We start from the raw sequence: 25,648 nt of genomic DNA on the forward strand, positions 1-25,648 counted from the left end.
ATGAGAGCGAGTGTTGGAGGAAACAGAAGAAGGAAGATCCAAAGAAGGATCACAGAAGTAACAAGGAGTGTTACAATTGTGGCAAGTTAGGCCACTTTGCAAATCAGTGCTACTCAAAGAAGAAAGAGAAGGCACATGTGAGTCTCGAAGAAGATTCAAATGAAGATCACATGTTGTTCAGTGCGAGCGAAGCAGCAACAACAGTGATGGAAGATGTCTGGTTAGTAGACAGTGGAGCAACTAATCATATGACAAAGGAGGAGAGTTACTTCTCAAAGCTTGATAGGAGTATCAAGGTTCCAATAAAGATTGGAAATGGAAGCACAGTCATGACAGCCGGTAAAGGAGACATTACCGTCATGACCAAAGGTGGCAAGAAGACCATCAGAAATGTATTCTTGGTTCCGGGTTTGGCAAAAAATTTGTTGAGTGTTCCACAAATTGTTTCAAGCGGATACCGGGTGAGTTTCCAAGAGAAGAGATGCATCATAGATGATGCAAAAGGAAGGAGGATAATGGATATCCCAATGACTCACAAAAGCTATCGAATCAGGATGAGTTCGGCTCAGGTAGAAGAGGCCTTGAGCGCTAGTGAGCAAGGAAAGATGGAGACATGGCACAAGAGACTTGGTCATGTAGGCGACAAAAGGTTGCAACAAATGCAAGACAAAGACTTGGTAAAGGGATTACCAAAGTTTAAAGTCAAGAAGGAAGCATGTGAGGCGTGTAGACTTGGAAAGCAATCACGCAAAAGCTTCCCAAAGGAATCTCAAACTAAGACAAGAGAGAAGCTTGAGATTGTACATACGGATGTATGTGGGCCGATGCAGCACCAGTCTGTTGATGGAAGCCGATACTTTTTGCTATTCTTGGATGATCATACTCACATGTGTTGGGTATACTTCATGAAGCAAAAGTCAGAGACATTCTCACTGTTCAAGAAGTTCAAAGCAATGGTGGAGAAGCAGTCGGATTGTACCATCAAGACACTGAGATCAGATGGAGGTGGTGAGTTCACTTCACGAGAATTCAACCGGTTCTGTGAAGAAGAAGGAATCAATAAGCAAGTCACCTTGCCTTATTCACCACAACAAAATGGTGCAGCGGAGCGCATGAATAGGACCTTGGTGGAGATGGCTAGATCGATGTTGGCAGAGCAAGACTTACCGCTCAAGTTATGGGCAGAAGCGGTATACACTGCCTCATATCTTCAAAACCGTCTGCCATCAAAGGCAATAGAAGAAGATGTCACTCCTATAGAGAAGTGGTGTGGACACAAGCCAGATGTGTCACACATGAGAATGTTTGGTAGCATATGCTACATACATATCCCAAATCAAAAGAGGAGGAAGCTAGACGTCAAGGCAAAGCGTGGAGTCTTTGTTGGATATAGCAACCAATCCAAAGGCTATAGAGTTCTCATTTTGGAGAATGAGAAGATTGAAGTATCAAGAGATGTCGAGTTTGAAGAAGGAAAGAAGTGGGATTGGAAAAGGCAAGAAGAAGTGAGGAAGACATTGGAGTTGTCTATGGAAGACTCTCACTCGCCTGAGGATCAAACCGAAGGTGCATCCAGTCCTGAGGAACAAACCGAAGGTGCATCCAGTCCTGAGGAACAATTTGGAGGTACTTTCAGTCCTATTTCTTTTCAAAATGATGATCATGATACTAGTAGTGGAGATGAAGAAACTTCTGAGGCACCAAGGAAGTTCAAGTCCATGGTTGATATCATGGAAAGGGCACCGAGAGTAGAGCTTGATGAAGCGGCTCAAGCTATAGAAGCTTGTCTTCATGCAAATGAAGAACCATACACTTATGATGAAGCGTGTGGTACCAAGGAATGGAGAGAAGCAATGAATGAGGAGATAGCCATGATTGAGAAGAACAAGACGTGGGAACTAGTGGACAAGCCAAAGAAGAAGAATGTGATAAGTGTGAAGTGGATCTACAAGATCAAGACCGATGCAAACGGCAATCACATCAAGCACAAGGCGCGGCTAGTTGCAAGAGGGTTCTCTCAAGAGTATGGTGTTGACTACCTTGAGACGTTTGCTCCTGTCTCAAGACATGATACAATACGAGCCATACTTGCCTATGCGGCTCAGATGAAGTGGCGATTGTATCAGATGGATGTGAAGTCAGCCTTTCTCAATGGCGACCTCAAGGAAGAAGTGTATGTCACACAACCGCCTGGGTATGTGACACACGGGAAGGAACACAAAGTGTTAAGGCTACACAAAGCTTTATATGGTTTAAAGCAAGCCCCAAGGGCATGGTATGGAAGGATAGATTCATACTTTCTTCAAAACGGTTTTGAGAGGAGTATGAATGATGCGGCCTTATACATCATGAAGCAAGGAGGAGATGTGTTGATCGTGAGTCTATATGTGGATGATATAATCATCACAGGAAGCAACATTCAGAGCATCAACACATTCAAGGAGAACATGAAGAAAGAATTCGAGATGGTGGATCTTGGATTGTTGAACTACTTTCTTGGAATGGAAGTAATTCAAGACAATGGAGGCATATTTCTTTCACAAGAAAAGTATGCAAACAAACTTGTAGACAAGTTTGGGATGCGAGACAGCAAGAGTGTAAGCAACCCACTTACACCACAAGGAAAAGGAGTTGAGGATGACAAGGAGTATGGAGATCCGACTAAGTATAGAAGCATCATTGGAGGGCTTTTGTACTTGTGTGCATCAAGACCTGATGTGATGTATGCAAGCGCCTATCTCTCAAGATACATGTCATCACCTCGCATGAAGCACTACCAAGAAGCCAAGAGGGTGTTAAGATATGTCAAAGGAACATCAAACTTTGGAGTGTACTTCACAAGCGTGAAAGAACCAAGACTTCTAGGCTACACAGACAGCGATTGGGGTGGTTCTAAGGAAGACAAGAAAAGCACTTCAGGTTATGTGTTTACTCTTGGATCAGCCATGTTTTGTTGGCAGTCAAGCAAGCAACAAACAGTGGCGCAATCAACGGCTGAGGCAGAGTACATAGCCGTGTGTGCAGCAGCAAATCAAGCAGTGTGGTTACAAAGACTATTTGAAGACTTTGGTCAGAAGTTTGAAGGAGGCATTCCGATCTTATGTGACAACAAATCAGCAATAGCAATTGGAAAGAATCCGGTGCAACACAGAAGGACGAAGCACATAGAGATCAAGTACCATTTCGTGAGGGAAGCTGAGCAAAAAGGAATCATTGAACTGAAGTATTGCAAAGGGGATGATCAACTCGCAGACATTCTCACAAAGGCATTGGGTGGTTCAAGATTTGAAGATCTAAGGAAGCAGCTTGGAGTCAAGTCGAGATATGATTAAGGAGGAGTGTTAATCTATATAATCAAATCTCTCCTTGATACATTTACATAAGTTAGTTATCTATGTTATTACACAAAGAGTTGTAACTCTTCAAGTTGTGTCCTTTAGTATATAGAGTTGTGTCTCTTATACTTGTATTGATTCGATCTCTATATAAAGATCAATCATCTGTTGTAAACATTATTACCGAATCTCAATAATACAAAAGTATTTTCAGAAAAGTTTATAAGCCTGAAACGTCTATCTTATTCTTTCTCTCGAACTCGTGTGTAACACACTGTGATCGTTGTGTAACACAAGCGGTTGGTAAAAGATTAACAAAGATCACATGACTAAGGAGCGGGATCAGTGAAAAAGGAGGGTTTGGAAAAGGAAGGGAAGAGAAGAATAAAAGTATAGATTGGTGGCTGTTATTGTTTCATCGGACCATCAGGTCTAAACTCGGGGGTCTCCAACTTTCTTTGGACAGAAAGGTCTGAAACCTTCAATCCTTGTTTTATGTTGTTTGTGTTACGATCCGATTCAATAATGAATAATGTTTCATTCGTTGGAGTTGAGAAATGAGTGACGCGAAATAGTTCCTTTTTTGTTCTAGGATAATGAAACTTTTTTCTAATTTATCATTTCAAAACCTAATTTATTGTCGTTAAATAAAAAAAATGTTTTTGTTTTTTTTGTAAAAACGTTAGATAAGTTTTGGGTTTGAAAAGATTAACTCTCCAATGAAAACAAAATTAATCCAAAAAAACATTTATAATTAATTTAATAATTTGATAACTGAAAAACCAAATTGATAAAATCTAAAAACTAAAAACTGTTATGTATCAAATATTCTTTTTCCCGAATCCACTAGGTTTAGTATCGAATTAATTATCATTATCTATAAATACGTCTCTCACAACCTAAACAAGATTCACCAAAAAGTTCACTAAACAATTGTTACGCATATCAAAGAACAAGGAAAAAACGATGGCTCTCTCTGGTTCACAAAAGAAGCTGATCCTACTGGTCTTGGCGTTTGCATGTCTCTCTTCATCAGGTGCAGAAGCGTGGAGCTGGAGTTGGAGCAACGGGTCGGGTTGGGGCTGGGGGTCTGATGGCTCAAGCAGCTCTAGCTCAGGTCCTGGCTCAAACTCTGACGGCTCAGGTCGGAGTTGGGGCTCGAGTCCTAGCTGGGGCTGGATCTGGGGATCAGACGGCTCAGACAACTCGGGCTCAGGTTCTGGTTCAAACTCTGCTGATTCTGGTTGGGGATGGGGCTGGGGATCAGATGGGTCAAGCGGCTCGGGCTCATGTTCAGGTACCAATCCTGATGGTTCAAGATGGAGCTGGAGCTGGAATCCTAGGTCGGGCTGGAGCTGGAGTTGGGATTCGAACCATAATGACAGTGAAGCGCCAAACAGTTCAGGAACGGACAGTGAAGCACCCTGTTCGAGCTCCGGTTCGGACAGTGAAGCGCCAAGGAACATCGTAGTGGGAGGATCTGATGGATGGAAAAAAGGTTTGGATTACAAAGAGTGGGCTTCCAAGAATGCTCCTTTCTACGTCAACGATGTTCTTGGTAAGTAACGTATTCTATATCTTATTTTACTATACCTTATTTTCTATGGTAAATCATTGAATCGGCGTTAATGAATCATCTTTTGACATGGTGCAGTTTTCAAGTACGATAAATCGGCCAAGCGAAGGAACAATGTATATTTGTTCCAAGATCCATGGAGTTATATGAACTGCGACCTAAAGAATGCAAAGAAGATTGGTTTGACGCATAAAAGATCAGAAAAAAGCTTCAAGTTTACACTTCGACAAAATAAGCCTTACTTCTTTGCGTCGGGCGAGCATGATGGTGATTATTGCACCAACCACAACATGAAGTTCACCCTTTTCCCTGTTCCGCACCATTCTGAGTAAAGATCTTTTAGCCTCTTTATATATGAGTTATGTATTTTTTTTTTAATTTCTGCGTTAGAATCCTTTCTTGTGTTTTGGAAATTTTTAATTTATTTTTTTCTTTGGATATGAGATTGATGGAGATTCGTTTCTTAACGGTAAATTTCAAATATGTGAGAGACATTATTAAGAATAACACACTTTCAAAAATAAGTTGCAAAAAAAAAAAAAGAATAACACACTTTCTTTTTCTTTTTCCGAAAAAAATAATAACACACTTAGTGAAATAAACAACTTTAACCAAAGTGGCTACACCTTGGCTTTTAACGATATCCGATAAACCTTTTCATAGAGACCACTACTACATTGGTTATTCTATTCCGGTATCTTTCCCAGACTACCTCAAATTTGAATAATATTCGATGAACTGACTCAAAATGCAAGCGGACCAGAACTCATAATATCTAAATATATAATTCCTATAGTTTTATATATCCAAAACAATTAAACTCGAATCAAAACAAAAGCTACGAAAACTAAATGGACACCTGAATATACTCATAATATCTAAATAATTCTTATAAATTTATATCCAAAACAATTAAACTCGAATCAAAACAAAAACTAAGAAAACTAAATGGACACCTGAATATATAAAATATGATTGACAAATATGTTTGGACAAATTTTTTGAATAGCCCATTTTAATTTTGTTCCCTACATAATCCTAAAATCAAGTAACCAAATTAGGTTTCATTAAAGGACAAATGACGGCTATATCCACATTTATAAACAATTAGTTATAATATATGAAAATAAATAAATATTAAAAATTCTAAAATAAAAAAATCAAATATCAAAAATCTATTTTCCAACAATTAAAAAAAAAAATTTCCTTGAAAATTTAGGAAGACCTTTCTTAAATACATGATATCGATCTTCAATTTGTAAAAAAAAAAATCATGAATTCAGGAATGCCTTCATAAACGTGTAATTGGACATCTTGAATGTAACTTGTATGTATCAGGAAGTTCTTACTAAATATGTATAACATATTCTTGAATTTTACTTATATGCATATTTGGGAAATATTACTCAATATATAACATATTTCAATAATTTACCAAGATATTTTTAAATATATATATATATATATATATTGATTTAAATTTAATAATTTAGATATCAAATTCAAGAAGGTGTGTTTGAAAACTTTAGAAAGATGTTATACATACATTTCATTCTAAAATAGATGTTATACATATTTAAGACTATTATATTAACTATAAATATAATTCAAATTCATTAAGGTATCTCTTATATACTGAAAAATAAGCGTTACAACATTTTACCTATGACACGTGTGATCATTTTAATGATTATTAGAATCACTAGAGAATTAAGTTGGTTCATCTTCAAATATACTAATTTTTTTTTGTCATCAACAATACAGACTCATAATGATTCTGTGAACCAAACTGGGTGATCTGAATCCATGGGAACGACAAAAGATGGTTACTTTCTAGCACTGTGCGCTAGACTATCTGTCTTTGAATTTTGCGTCCGTGGTACATAGATAATCTCTGATAGGGCGAATCTCTCTTTCAGGGTTTTGATATCTTCCAAATAATTTGCAAAAGCTGGTCATTCTTCTGGTTCGGAAACCATCTTCACCAATTGAGAACAATCCGTTGCAAATGTAACCTGAAATTGACGTAAATTCCTCATACATTCCATTGCCTAGAGCAACACTTCCATCTCCGCATGAAAAGGCGATAGACTAGCCCTAACATTCCTCGCCCCCAACAATCCATCAAAACCTTCCAAAGTATTGAGCCAACCTTGTCGTGAAAAAGTATCCCCCTCTTTCCACGAGCCATCTGTAAAACACCATCTTCCTGAGATCGATGGCAGTATCGCATCTATTATTTGTGGTGTCGTCTTCTGGTCATTCACTACTTGTGCCTCAGCCCACAATGTTGACTCTGTTTCAGCCAATTTAAGCGTATCCATATGATTCATATCCAAATTACTGAAAACTTTATTATTCCTTGCTTTCCAGATATACCAAAGTATTCATGCAAACTGATGATCCTCCGTCTGCAGGAGAACTCTCCAGAATAGATGATCCATATTTGTGAAAAGGGATCTAGTCGGAAAAATATCTGGATTTGATGGTATTTTCGAAAGAGCCCAGACCTGAACAGCTGGAGGACATTCAAAAAACACTTGATTTATCGATTCCTCAGGAGCTCCACATCTTGCACAACAAATTTCCCCTTGGATCCCCCTCGCTTGTAAATTCTTCCGGACTACTATACATCCTGACACCAATTGCCATAGGAAATGTTTTAACTTTGATGGGCACCGTATTTTCCAGCAGTAAGCCTTCAAAACATCAACTGTGGGACCAATCAGTGATGGTGGTCGTTCTCTATCTGAATAAATCTTCTCGACCTGATACCCTGATTTGACCGTATATTTTCCATTTTTTGTAAAGTGCCATCCATCTCTATCCACCCTCTGAGTCATGCTCAGTGGTATGCTTTCTATAAGTTTCGCATACTGAGGATCCACCAAACTCCGAATTGCCTCTAAATTCCAAGTACGCGAAATAGGGTCAATGAGAGACTCTACTGTAAGGTCCGGGTATAGATTGAGTTGATTTTTATTAGCTGTTCTCCGGCGAGTGGTTGGGAGCTAAGGATCATTCCATACAGATATAGAAGACCCTGATCCCACCCGTTTAATTAGTCCTTTGCTAACCATAGATCTAGCAGAAACAATACTCTGCCAACCATATGACGGAGAATATGAATGAATCGGTTCCAAGGGTGAACCATTCCTATAATACCGACCTTTGAAAACTCGAGAAAATAAAGTGTTTGGCTTTTCTATCAGACGCCATACTAATTATTATTGTACAAAAAGGAATTTTCCTTCTGTCATTAAAAAAAAAAGCTATGAAACTATCTATTTTGATTAAATATATATTGCAATTAATGATTTTTAATAATAAGGATTTGGTAACAATTTTTATATCTTTCATCATTTTAATTTTATATTATTAAAATAAATTAAAAGTCATATTCAGCATATAATAAAAAATTATATTTATGTATATGTTATATTTTTGATTTCTAAAAATGACTTTAAATTACTAAAGTTGTTAAAAGTCTAAGATTTGAAAATTTGTGCCCATGGTTTAAATTTTTGTTATAACAAGATACAAATGATCATAAAACTATATGAATAGAAATTATCATTTAATAGATATTCATACTAAAAGTGTATATATATATATATTTTAATACTGTTTAAATTAAATTATATACCATAAAATAAATATTTTTGTTCTTCCATTTGCACAAAAAAATATTTAGAACTTAATAATTTAATTTTGCAATTTTCATTAATTTTTTAACAAAATTATAAATTGTTAAAATTAATAAAAGTCCACATTGAAATTTTTGTTTTCAGCAGTTTAAAAATTATGTTTTTTTACGTCAAAAGGTCATTCTATTACTCAAACTTAAGGTGGACATTTAAAAATTTTGTTATAAAAAATACAAATGATCATAAAAACATATGAGTATAAAGTCTTATATAATAAACCACCATATTAAAAAGTATACTGCATATGTATGTTAATATCATTTAAATTTACTTGTATAGCATAGAAAATAGGTAAATATGAAAATATCATTTAAATTTACCTATATACCATAGAAAATAGGTAAATATGATTGTTTTGATTGATGTATCATAAAAAGATTGTTAATAAAAAATGAATTTTTTTTTATTTTTGTGTTTGTGCCAATTTTGATTATATTTGAAATAGTTAATTGCTTCTCAATTATTCAATATATGTTTATCATTTATTATTATAAATTCTATGTTTGAAATTTCGCTAGGCGCGAGTCAGGCGGTCGGGGTTGGCCTAGCGAATTGTTAAGAAATAAGAGATTAATGGACGATTAATCGGAGAATAGTTATAAGCATTTTTTTATTTTTCTGATAATTAATATATAATATTTAACGATTTACAAATAAATGATCGGAAGTTATTATGGCACAGTGGTTTCTAGGTTTCTGCAAGCCCAACAGATACTCGGTTTGATTCCCTGGGTGCCATATTTTTTGTTTTTTATTTGTTATTCAATAATAGTATATTCGTAATTTTATCATCTTTTCCCCCGAAAACCTCTTAAAGTTACACAGACAATTTTCACAGCTGCCTTATCCTTGTTTTCTCAGATTTCATCAATTTCTTGCGTTTTTCTTGATAGTTATGTTTTGAACTTGGAAATATATCACGTAAAATGCGATTCCAAACAAAAAAAACTTCAAAAAGTGAATGATTTTGATTAAATCCAAGTTAATGGCCGAATAGGGTCAAAAAGCAACGCTTGACTACCACCGAGGGTTTTTTGCCGCTTAATCGGTCAGTGCGGCCGCGTTTTAGAACCTATGTAAAAATGCAAAATAAGTAATAGTGTACATTGGGATCAGGATCTTCTATCTCTGTATGAATGATCTATGACTCCCATTCACTCGCCCGAGACCAACAAATAAAAATCAGCACCTTTACCCGGATCTTACAGTGGATTCTCTCATCAACGCAACGCAATATTTTACAGGTCATTCGGACTCTGGTGTATCCTCAGGATGTTAAAATAATTGAAAGTATACCATTAAGCCGAATTCAGACAGCATATCGCGATGGATGGCATTTTACACATATTGTGAGATATCAATTAAATATGGATATCAAGTAGAACGAGTGTACCCGAACAGAGAAGAGAAATAATGCTACCAGATTATGGTCCTTCGGTCTCTCCTCCGAAGGCTTTCTGCTGGAAAGTTCGATGTCCACCTAAGATGAAACACTTCTTATGGCAACTAGTATCAGGATGTACAGCGGTTAAGAAAAGTTTAAGACCAAGAGGAATACAAGGGGATACAATTTGTGCACTATGTGGAGCACCTGAAGAATCTATAAATCATGTAATTTTTGAATGTCCACCGGCGGTTCAGGTTTGGGCACTCTCACGAATTCCTTCGTATCCATAATTTTTTCCCATTCAATCACTTTGCGAACATGGATCATTTATTTTGGAAGGTTTCTCCGGAGTTAGAGGACCATCAATTTGCATGAATATTATGGTACATATGGAAATGAAGAAACAATAAAGTTTTTAGTAATTTGGACATTGATCCTAGAGATACTTTTAAACTGGCAGAAACGAAGCTTTACTTTGGCCAGCAGCGCAGGTCTCACTTACACAAGGCATTGAGCAAACTCGTTTACCAGTAGACGCATGAGTACCAGATATCCCAGGTCGTTGGTGCTTTACGGATGGATCATGAAAAAAATCAGGATGTATATATTCGGGATGAGAAGGGTGGTATAGCACTTTGGAAGGTTTTGATGTTTTGATGGGAGCGAGGAATACAAGAGCGAATCAGTCGCCACTTCACTCGAAGATAGAGGCACTTATTTGGCAATGGAGTGTATAAGAAATACAAGACAATTTACTGTTACAATTGCAACAGATTGTTCTCAATTAGTAAAGATGGTTTTCGAACCAGAAGAATGACCAGCCTTTGCAAGTTACCTAGAAGATATACATGTCTTGAAGAGAAGTTTCAACAGCTCAGAGCTCATCATATACCCCAGACACAAAATTCAAGGGCAGACAGTCTAGCACACAGTGCATGAAGGCAATCGCCATTTGTTGTCCATATGGATGCCGAGTTACGAGTTTGTGTTGCAGAGTCTACATGATTCATTGATTTTGTTGTTAAAAAAACAGTGTACATAAAAATATTTGTATACCGAATGTTTGTCCTGCGCAAGATGCGGATCTTAACCTAGTTCATAAAGATATATACGCGAAGATCTTCCTAAATACACATTTAAGAATATAATTTTAAAACAAGCTTAAGAACATTTACAAAAGTTTTCTTAAATTTTATGAAGATATTATACATATTTATCAATATGTTCTTAAATTTAAGAAAGAGAAGACCCTAGATCTGAATCGCGATGGCGCAAAACCCTGAAGCACCAATAAAGGAAATAAGGGGGGAAGAGAAGAGAGGGAGATGGCGGGCTACCGATGACGGAGGAGAAGAAGAAGCCGCCGGCCACCCAAATTGGATTTGAAAACTAGAGTTTACTCTTCAGGGGTTTTTAGAGAGCACTCAAACTGTTTTAGTGGTCCCAAATCCAGGAAAATTTTCCCGTCTGACATGGACCTACAGGTTAATGTATACTCCACTTCCGCTACTTGTAATGGGGAACCCTTCGGTCTGGACCTACTGGTTGGTATACGCCGTTTGACCTTATTCGTATGAGGGATGATTTATTTGGAGAGGTATAGTACCACCACATTAATAGAGAATTGAACTTATGACCTCTGGTAGTCGTCTGCGAGAAGCGTGACCATTGGGATACAAGCACTTCTCAAAACTGTTTTAAGGTTAACTTTCTAAAGTTACTAGCCCCACCGCTTGTGCTGCCTTAAATCCAAGAAATCTCTCCACTCCGACCTGGACACTCGGGTTAATGTGTACTTCGTTTTCCCCTACTCGTATGGAGAAAATCCTTCGGCCTAGATCTACTGGTTGGTATACACCGCTTACGCTACTTCTATGAGGAAATAATTATTTGGAGAGGCATATTACCAGCTCGCTCGACAAAGAATCGAAATTGCGACATCTAGCAGTCGTCTGTGAAAAGCATGATCGCTGGGATATAATCACTTCTCTAAACTGTTTTAGAGTTAACTTCTATTATAGTGCCTAGTCCCACCGCGGGCCCCAATTCAAGGAATCCCTCCCCTCCTGTTGAATCCCTTATGATGAGATCCTTTGTCCCTGATGCTTTTGAAGGAAGATCTATGGTTTGAGAGTGATATAGATTGATTTTGATGGAGATCTTCATAAATGATCTATGGATTGATCAGATATTGTGTAAATATGTTTAAGATCAAGAGAATGAACTCTGTTGTGATCAAAGACAAGTTTTGTGTGACAGGACACGTCACTAACGGTTTTACGGATTTTACGTTTAATCTTTATTAAGTTAGTTTATGATTTCTATTCCTCTTAGGATAAGGATTAGCTTATTTAGCCTTATCAATGTTTTCGGCTTTGCTATATAAGTGCTCTTACGATTTGTAAAGACACAACACAATATCAATAAACTATTTTCTCAGCTTTACTTATCTCTCAAGTTACCTAGCAAGAGCTTACGCAATAGCTACGCTTACGAACGCATAACTTCTAAGAGGATCTTTCTTCATAACCGATCATCTTCTAAGTTTGTGTATCCCCATTCTTCGAATCCGCAAGTAGGGGTTTCTAGTTCGGGAATATATCCATCCTAATACCGTCTCAGTGGTATCAGAGCAAACAATCCTCAGGACTAAGCTATGGACACTCGGCAAACCACAGCTTTGAGCGACATGAACAAACAAATTGAAGAACTCCGTGCTTCACAAACTCAATAAAGTGAAGAGATTCGTAAGGATCTAGGTGGAGAAATCTCAGCACTTAAAGATATAATAGAGAAATACTTTGCTAACTCTCCACCCTTCAACCAACGTGAAGGAAAGCAAGCAGAATCATCCTCTGATCTTACAGCCGCAGATACGAACCGGCGACCCGTCCCACCCGATCGCTTTCCCCCAGACCAAAGTGCATCAAAAACAGATCACCATACATTCGACCATACACAGAACCAAAACCAGAGCCGTCCTAATAGCTTATCATCACGACTTACGAAGATAGGATTCCCTATGTTTGATGGTTCGGAAATCCGAGAATGGATTTATCGTTGCGAGCAATTCTTTTCAATTGACAGTACCCCACCAGAACTAAAAGTTCGTTTCGCCTCTCTTCACATGACCGGCAAGGCTTTACAATGGCACCACGCTTATATCGCCAACCGCTACAACGTGTTCCCTCTATGGCCAGAATACGTTGCTGCAGCATCTGAACGCTTCAGTGAGCTCTTTGACGATCCACTATCCGAGCTAGTCAGCCTGAAACAAGGGAGCGACTCCATTGATGTGTATCTTGAAAAGTTTGATTCAGCTATGATAAGAATTACTCTTGCTCCGGAGCATGCTCTGAGTATCTTCTTGACAAACATGAACCAGCACTTAGCTCTTCATGTTCGACAATTTAACGTCACAACCGTACCAGCAGCAGCAAAGATAGCAAAACTCCATGAGTTATCTTTGGCGCACACACCAGCTAAAACATCGCGCCCAGCTTTCAACTCCTCTCAGCGATCTAGCTTCACACAAAACAAGAACCAGTACAGCAGCACAACACCAACTACACCCAACACCACTAGCAATCAAAACAAACCAATACTCGCTACCCCACCACATAAGCGAATCTCTTTCGACGAGATGCAAGAACGGAAACGAAAGGGTCTGTGTATGTATTGCGACGAACAATTCACACCTGGTCATCAACTCAAGCATCGACGCTCTGAGTTTTTATTGTTGGAAGCTGATCCAACAGAGTTTGACAAGGAAATCGCTCTTGAAGAACAAATTCGAGAAACAACTATCGAAGATGAAGACGATAAAGTCCCCACTATTTCCATCCATGCCTTAAATGGTTGCCCAACATTTAACTGTATGAGACTTCTAGGCCAGTATGGAAAGCGGAAAATACACATTCTAATCGATCCCGGCAGCACACACAACTTCCTCGATCTACAAATTGCCAAGGGTTTGGGATGTCCCTTGACACCAATCAAACCAATGTCTGTTGTTGCAGCTAGTGGAGACTTGATTACTAACTACAAATGCAGCTCTTTTCTGTGGAAAATGCAGGGCTACGAGTTTAAAACAGAAACAAGAACACTACCACTGGGATGTAGTGACTTGGTACTAGGTGTTCAATGGCTCTCTACCTTGAGACCTATCCTTTGGGATTTTCTAAACCTGCGAATGGAATTCAACTTCAAGGGTTTGAAACATGTTCTCCGAGGGACAACACCGAACTCCTCTAAGGTTGTCACGGGAAGCAACCTAAACAAGCTGATCTTACAAGAACCTCAACTCGCCCTACTCCACTTAAGAGAAGTCGACAACACCATACTCCCCCAACAGCCACTTACTCCAGAAGATATCTTCTATCATATCGAAGCCAGCGACCCAAAACTCGATATGAACGGAGCACTTACTCAACTACTCGGATCCTACACGGACATCTTCGAAGAACCATCATCTCTCCCTCCATTCCGAGAAGGTTTCAATCACAAGATCCCGCTCGAGTCAGGAGCTAATCCTGTCAACTTACGACCATACCGATACTCATCTATGCAGAAGGACGCAATTGACAAGATGGTTCGTGAGATGACCGATCAAGGAATTATCCAATACAGCTCCAGCCCCTACGCATCTCCGGTGGTTCATGTGAAAAAGAAAGATGGTTCATGGAGACTTTGTGTCGATTACAGAGGTCTAAACAAACAGACGATCAAGGATAAATATTCTATACCTCTCTTAGAAGACCTCTTAGACGAGCTGGGTGGCGCCAAATTCTTCTCAAAACTGGACTTACGCGCCGGCTTCCATCAATTGCGGATGTCACCAGAAGATGTGTATAAAACAGCATTCAAAACCCATTCTGGCCACTATGAATACCTCGTCATGCCTTTCGGTCTTACCAACGCCCCATGCACCTTTCAAGGCCTGATGAACCATGTCTTTGAACCGGTACTTAGAAAATTCTTACTTTTCTTCTTTGACGATATTTTGATATACAGCGACACATGGGAGGACCATCTCGCGCATCTGGACATGGTTTTTGCGATATTACGCCATCACCAACTATACCTTAAACAGTCCAAATGCACCTTTGGCGCTACAAAGATCGAATACCTCGGTCACTTCATCTCATCTGCCGGCGTAAGCACCGATCCAAAGAAAATAAAAGCAGTAGAAAGCTGGCCGTTCCTAAGAATCAAAAACAGATACGAAGTTTTTTGGGTCTTGCAAATTACTACAGACGCTTTATACAAAGCTATAGTATTATCGCACGACCCCTTACCGTTCTACTACGCAAAGACGGTTTCTCATGGAGTCCAGAAGCAGACACCGCCTTCCAAGCCTTGAAAACAGCCCTCATGACAGCCCCGGTTCTCGCCTTACCCGATTTCTCCAAGCCTTTTGTTGTCGAAACATATGCATCTCAGACCGGTATAGGCGCAGTACTTATGCAGGATAATCACCCAATTTGCTATATCAGTAGAGCACTCGGTCCTCGTCATCAGAACCTCTCGGTTTACGAGAAGGAGCTTCTCGCAGTGGTCCACGCAGTGCAAACATGGAATGCATACTTGGCTCACAGCAAGTTTATTATTCGAACTGATCAACGAAGCCTAAAATTCTTGTTGGAACAGAAAATCACCACTCCTTTCCAACACATGTGGTTATCCAAGTTAATGGGTTACACATTTGAAATACACTATAAACAAGGAAAGGAAAACGTTGCAGCAGACGCACTGTCACGGGTTTCTGGCGCCCAGCTTCTCCAACTCACATTGTCCCAGGTCCATCATGGGTTTTATGAGAAACTGAAATCCTTATGGGACTCCGACCCTGTCCTTAAGAAGATTGTCTCAGAACTACAGACAGACAAATCGCTCCATCCAGCTTACTCTTTCGTTAATGGGGAACTACGTCGCCGTGGGAAACTTGTCATAGGCAACGATCAATCAGTGAAGCTTCATATTTTTCAATGGCTCCATGATTCAGCAGTTGGAGGTCATTCAGGCCGCAACTCAACGCTACAACGCATCAAAACCCTTTTCTTCTGGCCAAAGATGAGTTCTGAAACACAACATTACGTCCGGAACTGTCCAACTTGTCAGAAGAATAAGTACGACATGGCTGCAAAACCCGGTCTTCTTCAACCTCTCCCGGTCCCTGCTGGTGTTTGGGAATCAATAAGCCTAGATTTCATCGAAGGTCTTCCTCCATCTGCTGGTAAACACTGCATCCTCGTAGTCATTGATAGACTAAGCAAAAATGCACATTTTCTGGCTCTATCACACCCGTATACAGCTATGGACGTCGCCAAGGTCTACCTGGATCAGGTTTTTCGCCTCCATGGAATGCCTAAAGACATTACTAGTGACCGGGATCCAACATTCTTGAGCGAAGTCTGGAGGGAATTGTTCCGAGTTCATGGCGTTGATCTTAACTTCTCTACAGCCTACCACCCCCAATCTGATGGCCAAACAGAAGTCACTAACAAGACTTTGGAGACTTACCTTCGCTGTATGGTTTCAGATACTCCTCGCTCTTGGAGTTCGTGGCTACCCCTCGCGGAATGGTGGTACAACACCACATATCACTCGGCCATTCATAGCACTCCTTTTGAGATTATTTACGGGCAACCACCTCCGATTCACATGCCCTACCTACCCGGAGAGAGTTCTTCCCCAGCCATCGATAGAACACTTCAAAAACGGGAAGCACTAATTGATATGATGAAGTTCCATCTCTTGCGGGCTCAAAACCGTATGAAACAATACGCTGATTCTCGTCGTTCTGATCGTGCTTTCACAGTTGGCGACTACGTATATTTGAAGCTCCAGACATATCGTCAACACTCCTTGAAAGGACGTAACATGCCTCATAAGCTCTCCCCTCGTTACTACGGCCCTTTTCGCATCACAGATCGTGTTGGTTCGCGTGCGTACAAGCTTGAGTTACCACCAACGTCTGCAATCCATAACGTGTTTCACGTGAGTCAACTAAAGCTGTGTCCTAACCCGCCTAGTTCTACTTCTACTCTTCCGCAATACCTCAACGACGTCGGACTCGACAGAGAACCCGAGCTTATTTTGGAAAAGAAAATGGTTAATCGCCAGAACAGACCAGTAACCAAAGTACTTGTCCAATGGAAGGGTTCAACGCTTGCACAAGCGACATGGGAGTTTTACCAAGATTTCATTGCCAAATATCCAGATTTTCATCCTAGAGGCCAAGAATGTTCTGAAGGAGGGAGTATTGTGACAGGACACGTCACTAACGGTTTTACGGATTTTACGTTTAATCTTTATTAAGTTAGTTTATGATTTCTATTCCTCTTAGGATAAGGATTAGCTTATTTAGCCTTATCAATGTTTTCGGCTTTGCTATATAAGTGCTCTTACGATTTGTAAAGACACAACACAATATCAATAAACTATTTTCTCAGCTTTACTTATCTCTCAAGTTACCTAGCAATAGCTACGCTTACGAACGCATAACTTCTAAGAGGATCTTTCTTCATAACCGATCATCTTCTAAGTTTGTGTATCCCCATTCTTCGAATCCGCAAGTAGGGTTTCTAGTTCGGGAATCTATCCATCCTAATACCGTCTCATTTTGCAATTAGAGAATGAACTGTTAGCAATCAGTGTTCAAAGATGAACAAGGGATTCACATATTTGAGAGAAAGTTTTAATAAAAAGAGTGAATAGCTTTTTCAGAAACAAAAGAGAGTTTCAGTAGCAACAAAGAAGGAAAAGAAGTTGAAAGGTTCTAATACTTGAGAAAACCTAAAATAAGAATTAGTAAAACATAGATTTTGAAATTAACACTTAGACAAGTCCAAAGACTGAATAAGTGAATAGTTGGCTCGGTTCCTTGGCTTGATTTTCGTCTGGTTCAGAGTACACCAAAACAACAATTAATTTCTTCAGTCTTCTGGTTTGTGATCTAGTAACTGGGCCCTTAGACAAGCATAATGGATCCTTGTCTTGATTGGTGTCGGCTGAGAAAGTCATGACTGGTTCATCATCAGTCTGGGTCCGAGTCTAAGTATCACCAAGTCCATTTAGCTCCAAGTCAGCTTCACAGTCACTTGATTGTTGCATCCACTCAGTTCCATCCATAGAGTTGTATCCACGAGTTTCTGCATCCACCAGTTCGGCATCCACAGAGTTGCATCCACGGGGTTGCACCCATTTCAAATTATCTTCTAGCTCGATCATGCTTGCATCATCCCCTCCTCCTTTAAAATGATTTGACCTCAAATCCGAATCCTCTGCACAAATGGGATTAAGTCAGCTACATTGAAAGTAGAACTAACATCATACTTACCTTGGACAATTGAAGTTGTTTTCCTCAAATACTTCAAGTTCCAAGTTCCTTGAACACAAGTGTTGTGCCAACCTCCTCTGCTTGCTTCCGTTTGAAGTTGATCCTGTATATCATGCGCTTCCAAAACAACTAGAGAAACCACATCAAATTTGCGAAAAAAATATTCAAAAAGTTTCTCTATCCGTAAGATATCAAGAACATGATTCAATCTCTTAGGACAATCATCAAGCACGTGTGTAAACATCAAGAAAGTAAACTGAGTGCCAAAAGTTGGTTTATTTGATTTAAAATCAAGCAAAGCTGTGAAACTGTTAGGAAAAGAATGAGAAAGTGCCAACTTCTCAACATGAACGAAATCAAATTGATTCTCTGGTCAAAGGAGTTTTGGTTCATGCTTTGTTCCACTCCAAAATTCTTTCAATGCATAGCTCAATGAAAACAAGTCATGGAATTATCTACGTTCAAGAAAAACGTTTTTCAACCAAGTAAAGAAATGTTCTCGCAGAGAAAATTTCTTTATTAAAACGGTTTCATGATTAGTAGAGACAATTATCAACTCATGATCCTTACAGTGCTTTTGGCTTTGACATGAGATTGACTGAGGAATCGCCATTGGTTCAGTGCTGGCTGATTGCTGCAACAGTTTCTCTGGTGCTGAACTATGTGGTGCCTCTTCTGTTGGGTTTTCTTTCAATCCATGTGACAAAGGAACAAGACTACTCGGCTGTACCGGTTCAAGATGGTTAAATTTATCACAAGTCTGTTTATTTTCAAGCGCAACATCAGAATGAAAAGAAGGAAGTAAACACTTAGCTTTCAAGGATTTCAAAGAAAGGTTTGTGGCTTCACGGTTTGACTATGAGCCCTGATCTATCTTCTTGCTCATGTGTTGCTGATCTTGTAGTGCTTCCAATGGAGACAAAGGAACTAAGTTGATGTTCTTACCTTGGAACAGGAATGAGAACTGGTTGGTGAGTCCTTTATAAGTAACTTGCCGATCAAACTGCCATGGCCTCCCTAGAATAATGTGAGTGGCTTCCATAGGCCAAGCATCACAAAGAACTTCATCTTCATAGTGCCCAACAGAAAAGGATACCAAGACCTGTCTGGTAACTTTCATTTCTCCATTATCTGTCAACTATTGAAGCTTGTAAGGATGAGGATGCTTCTTAGTTTCCAAACCAATTTTCTTCACCATTGTTGAACTCGCCACATTTGCATAGCTACCTCCATCAATGATCATACTGCACACTTTGTTCTGAACCAAAACTCTCGTCTGAAACAATTTTTGCCGTTGCTCTTTGCTTTCTTCATTGCTTTTATTAAGCTCCATGGGCACATCCTTGGTGACCTGATTCCTGCCATGAGACTTGACAGATTCATCAGCACAAATGAAATTAGAAGTTTTGGAAGTACCTCTGGTTTCTTGGCTAAGTGATGAAAGCGGTTCTGTTTTTGGTTTTGGTCTAGCCGATTTCTCCTTAGAATAACTTGGCCTTTGGCTCACTGCTTCAGATCTTGAGGATGGGGACGTGTATTTGCTCTTTCTTTAGCTCTCTTCCACGACCTGAAGTGGTGGTAACAACCTTTTCGCACAGTCATCATACTGTTGGTTTCTACCGAACCGATCATCGAGTTTTCTAAATCTGTGGTAACTTCTTTGATCATCACGCCTATGATCATGAACTGCATCATCACTGGATGGTCTAGGCTGCTCTCTGTGTCTGCTAGTAAGCCTCTCCAGTGGTCTTCTTGGCTGTGTCCTTTCCTGCACCGAATAAAAATTGTTAGAAGCATTTGCATATACTGTTTTTCAAAACATTTTGCTTTTTTCTAACAAAGCTTTAGTAGAAGAATTGAATCGGTCATGCTGTGGAATCTTCTCCTGGCTGCTTCTTCTTAGTAATCCAAACATCTTGTTCCTGAAATCACTTAACAAACGTTAAAAGCAACAAGATCTCACAAGTGTTTCTCTCGAAAGTGTTTATCTCTCTCACAAGTGATTCTCTAGTGAATATCTCCAAGTTCCAGGGGAACTAACAATCAATCTCAGTGCCAAACCAAAGATCAAATGGTAAATCAAGAGAAGAAGAAGAAGATAGACAGATTTCAAGATTTTTTTCGGGAACCGATTTTACCAAGCTTGAGACCGGATTTCTCCTCGGTCTGATCGGATTTCTCTTCGATCCCTTTTCTTTCTTTCTTTTTATTGTTATTTTTTTAATAAGGTTACCAAGCTGGCTCGGTTTCCTTACACAGATAGATAGAGAAGAAGTGTTTAAGAAATGGTGGAAAGATGAGAAGATTAGAAGATGAAACGATAGAATTACCGAGCTTGGGAGTGTTGCTCTGATACCACTTGATGAATACCTTATGATGAGATCCTTTGTCCCTGATGCTTTTGAAGGAAAATCTGATGGTTTGAGAGTGATGTGGATTGATTTGGATGGAGATTTTCAGAAATGATATATGGATTGATCAGATCTTGTGTAGATGTGTCTAAGATCAAGAGAATGAACTCTGTTGTGATCAAAGACAAGTTTTGCAATAAGAGAATGAACTCTTAGCAATCAGTGTTCAAAGATGAACAAGCGATTCACAGATTTGTGAGAAAGTTATAATAAAAAGAGTGAATAGCTTTTTCAAAAACAAAAGAGAGTTTAAGTAGTAACAAAGAAAGAAAAGAAGTTGAAAGGTCCTAATACTTGAGAAAATCAAAAATAAGAAGTAGTAAAACATAGATTTCGAAATTAACACTTAGACAAGTCCAAAGACTAAATAAGTGAAGAGTTGGCTCGGTTCCTTGGCTTGATTTCCGTCTGGTTCAGAGTAAATCAAAACAGCAATTGATTTTTTTCAGTCTTCTAGTTTGTGATCTAGTAACTGGGCCCTTAGACAAGCAGAATGGATCCTTGTCTTGATTGGTGTCGGCGGAGAAAGTCATGTCTGGTCCATCATCAGTATGGGTCCGAGCCTGAGTATGACCGAGTCCATTTAGCTCCAAGTCAGCTTTATAGTCACTTGATTGTTGCATCCAATCAGTTCCATCCATAGAGTTTTGTATCCACGAGTTTCTGCATCCACCAGTTCGTCATCCACAGAGTTGCATCCATTTCAAATTATCTTCTATCTCGACCATACTTGCATCACCTCCAGCATGGACCTACGGATGAATACATACTTTACATGCTCTTATCTCTACGGGGAAACCCCTCTGGTCTAGACCTACTAATTGGTGTACACAATTACTCCTACTCATATGAGAAAATTGATTTGGAGAGGCATAATACCATTATGCTGAGAGAGAGTCGAACCCGTGACCTTTAGTAGTCTTTGAGAAGCATGACCACTAGGATAGAATCATGTTTAATTTAGAAAAATATGTTACTCAACAATTTAAAATTGTTTATTATACTTGAAACCACATATATGACTAAAGCAAAACATAATGATAGTTAACACGATTATTTTTGATAGAGAAATTCTGAAATGATTTAAAACATATAAGTAAATGAAATCGAAACATTAACCATTTGTTTAACACGATAGTTAAATGATTTAACACAATTATATTTCCTCTATTTCAAATTGTAGGTAGTAGTTTAAGTCAAAAGTATCAATATTTAAAAGTGGTTACTTGTTAAAAAGTATTATTTAATATATAACTTCAACCAATTTTAGAAAAAGCTATATAATTTAATTGGTTATACAATATTCAATGGCCGGCATTCACTACTCACATGGAAGAGTTTCTACGATGTAAGGATTACTTCCCCAACTTCTTCATTCAACACATTCCAAGGGCGCAAAATAAAATGGCGGACAAACTAGTACGAGGTGTTAGAGATCTGTCTTCTGCTATGATTTATGTTGATTCAGTTCCACCGAGATGGCTCTCGCGTCCGGAACCGGTTTAGTTTAGTTTCTTTTGTTGAAAAAAAAAAGTTATACAATATTCAATAATTACAAAAATTGCATTTCATTGAAATGTTAAAACTAAATATATTTTAAAATATTTTTTTTTTATAAAACAACATATATTATGAAAAAGAGAGAGTAATTTGATAACATGCCCATGAGCACGAAAGAGTGTTAACGAATAAATCTAAACTTTCAAATGTATATTACTTTTGAAAAGTTTATACTAATATATAGATTCAAAAGTCGTAAATGTATTCAAATTTGAGTCTGGAAAGGTGTAAGGACTAATAATTGTATAGAACCATTTTGATATATAAAATAAAAATGTTTGGCCCAAAAAAATAGAAAACTGAGTTGATAAATCACAATAATTAAATCACAACCCATGAAGTTGGTGAGACTTATAAAGGCAGGGTCTAATTCAATCACCATTCATTCTCTCTCTCTCTCTCTCTCTCTCGATCGAAAGTCAAGCTTTCCGTCTGAAAGGGGAACACCTTCCAAGAGAAGAGCATCCAAAGAAGAAGAAAACTCCATTAATGGAGAAAGAGGCAGCAGAAACATCAACAGAACTCAATTTCGACAGCACAACTTCATCTCCATACATAACAGCTCCTTCAAGCCCAACCCTATTTGGAAACAACAATGTTATTTTCTTCAGTGCACCCACAAGCCCTTCTCCTTCAACTTCTTCCAATATACCCTTTGACTGGAGTGACCAACCAAGAACTCCCAAGAAGAGATCAGCCAGCGATATTGATGATGATTTCGAGTTCAATTTCAGTGGACAATTGGATAAATCTTTTTTCTCTGCCGCCGATGAGCTCTTTGACGGAGGAAAGATTCGACCTTTAGGGCCCTCACTCCCTCCTGTCGTTTCTTGTGTTCTTGACAGAGAAGATTCTGGTCCAGGAAAAGACCGGTCTCCCGGATCTTCTATGTCTCCGTTGAGGGTTTCAGACATTGTGGTTGATGAAGAAGAAGTACACGAGACAACAAAAATGGTTGCTTCTAACACAAGCAACCAAAAATCCTCTGTTTTCTTGTCAGCGATTCTGTTCCCTGGTCGAGCATACAAGAAGTGGAAACTCAAAGATCTGTTGTTATTCAGGAGTGCATCCGATGGTAGACCTGTTCCAACCAAAGAGTCATTGAGAAGATATGATATACTTACAAAGAAAGAGGCCGAGGAAGTGAAAAGTTCGAGTATCCGATCAAGAGAGTGTTGTGAATCGACAGTGTCTAGGTCAAGGAGAAGGCACGGCACGGTGGTTTCGGCTCATGAGATGCATTACACTGAGAACAGAGCAGTGTCAGAGGAGTTGAAAAGGAAGACGTTCTTGCCGTACAAGCAAGGCTGGTTAGGATGCTTAGGGTTTAACCCTGCGGTCCATGAAATTTCAAGAGTTGGGTCCTTGTCACGTGCTGCTTCCTCTTAATCCCTTTTGTGCCTTTTGTTTTATATATTATTTTTTGTGGCTTAAATTTTCAGATGTGGTGGTGAGATTCCATTTAATTGATGGGGTATATGATATTGTTTCATTCGTATAACGTTTTGATACAGATGATAAAAGGAAAAAAAAAATGTAAAATCGGCGTAGGATATATTTGGATATTTCATTCATTCGATGAAAGTTATGGATGGGCAACTAAATGCTAAAACATTATTAAGAAAACACATATTAAACGAAATTTCCCGACCATATTATGCTGGGGCTATAGTTAGAGTGCTCCTTCCTTATTGTATGGTGATGGACTAAAAGAATTTTAAACAATTAATGTTATGAAGTCAGTATCAGAACTGTAGATCAACATTAGTATATAATGAACATGAATCAATCTATAATGATTTTCGAATTTATTTCAAGTAAAGTCATGATTTCTTCTCATATTGCATAATGCGGTTCAATAATTTTAAAATATAAATGGATATAACATCCGTTTCAAAAAAGAGTGAAATTCAATCTCAAATGAAAGAATTAGGGAATTATAGACTTGAAAATGCGGTTTTGAAATCTCACTTCTTAAGTAACCAACATTAGTATATAAGGTTTATAAATCGGTGCCTAACTAAAACCTGCTCTCAGTAATGCAAATGTTGGGTCTATCAACGATCAATGCCCTTATATTTTAATTTTGCTCGCAATCATAATAGGATATTTAGTTTACCGATAAAAGCATAAATTACTGCTAAATTGTAGTTAATTAAAAAGCGTTGGAGGGACGAAGCAACGATGAGGCCAAGCCGAAAGAGAAATAGTAAAAGAAGAAATGCAATGCTCCTTAATCATGAGGTTTGTGCAATAACAATGGTAATGATGCTCTTAACAGAATAAAGTCCAAGTCCGTGGACCACCAATAAAATATTAATAAACGTTATATAGTTAACATTTGATTAAGACCATCTCCAATGTATTTTGCTATTTTCACCTCTAAAATAGGGGAACTCTATAATAGAGGTGAGATATGCTCAAATGTATTCCCTTAAAATAGCAATCTCTAAAATATAGAGTAAAAAATAGAGGAATGCTATTTCTTCCTCTATAAATAGAGGAAAAAATAGAGATCTCTATTATAGAGGAAGAAATAGAGGTGGGTTGGAGCAATTTCACCTCTAAACGCTATTATAGAGGTGAAAATAGCAATGGGTTGGAGATGCTCTAAGTAACTAATTACAACCTAATATGAGTTAGTAACTTTATTACTATTTTTTCTTTTTCTAAACGAGTATGTTGCATCTAAGCTGTGCAATGATGAACTCCTGGGGCAACGACTGGCGTTTCCTTTTTCTCTTAATGTGTTTTATCAATTTTATAAATAGTGGAATATAGAGAAATGGGATTATTGTAACTGGAACTTATTATCCGAGATCTGCTCTGGATCCACTCCGAAAATAGGATATCCGGGAAGCCCGGATTCGAATCCGGATAGTAAAATTTTGGATCCGTCCAAACCGAATCCGAATCTGGATATCTTAATTTTTAGGTCCAGATATCCGGATCAGGATCCGTATTTCTTAAACACATTAATTTTTAAATTTCATTAATATTTATATTTGATATATTAATATTTATACATGAATTAATTTTATAATATTATATTTTAGTTTTTACGATATTATAGACATGTATAAATATATTTATAAATATTTGATTTATGTATTATATTAAAAATTTAGTATTTTTCTTAAAAAATTACTATTTTTAATTATTTTTACGAATCCAGATATCTGCGGGTAATAGAATATCGGGACGGATATCCGAAATCGGATATCCAGAAACCACGAATCCGGATCCGGATATTATATTCACGGATCCAACGGATCCGGATCCAGGTACCCCGAATTTCCCGGATATCCGGATCCGTCCCAAGTCTAAATTG

At 38.3% G+C, this 25,648-nt stretch overlaps 3 protein-coding genes across 3 annotated transcripts; all 3 read left to right on the plus strand.

The window, feature by feature from the left end:
* Window positions 1-3,658: 3,658 nt before the first annotated feature.
* On the plus strand, window positions 3,659-5,373 carry LOC103844347 (uncharacterized protein DDB_G0282077). The gene is made up of 2 exons (XM_009121148.3): window positions 3,659-4,893; window positions 4,990-5,373. Exons 1-2 carry the CDS (start codon window positions 4,302-4,304, stop codon window positions 5,241-5,243), a joined length of 846 nt encoding a protein of 281 aa, XP_009119396.1. The 5' UTR covers window positions 3,659-4,301; the 3' UTR covers window positions 5,244-5,373.
* A 3,227-nt stretch (window positions 5,374-8,600) lies between these two features.
* On the plus strand, window positions 8,601-15,424 carry LOC103844470. The gene has a single exon (XM_033275709.1). The coding sequence runs from the start codon at window positions 13,028-13,030 to the stop codon at window positions 15,365-15,367; it is 2,340 nt and encodes a 779-aa protein (XP_033131600.1). The 5' UTR covers window positions 8,601-13,027; the 3' UTR covers window positions 15,368-15,424.
* Window positions 15,425-17,582: 2,158 nt separating this feature from the next.
* LOC103844348 lies at window positions 17,583-23,976 on the plus strand. The gene has a single exon (XM_033275710.1). It carries the CDS (start codon window positions 22,807-22,809, stop codon window positions 23,704-23,706), a length of 900 nt encoding a protein of 299 aa, XP_033131601.1. The 5' UTR covers window positions 17,583-22,806; the 3' UTR covers window positions 23,707-23,976.
* The last annotated feature ends 1,672 nt before the right edge of the window (window positions 23,977-25,648 follow it).

This window comes from Brassica rapa, chromosome A07, assembly GCF_000309985.2.
Source record: "Brassica rapa cultivar Chiifu-401-42 chromosome A07, CAAS_Brap_v3.01, whole genome shotgun sequence".
Lineage (NCBI taxonomy): Eukaryota > Viridiplantae > Streptophyta > Magnoliopsida > Brassicales > Brassicaceae > Brassica > Brassica rapa.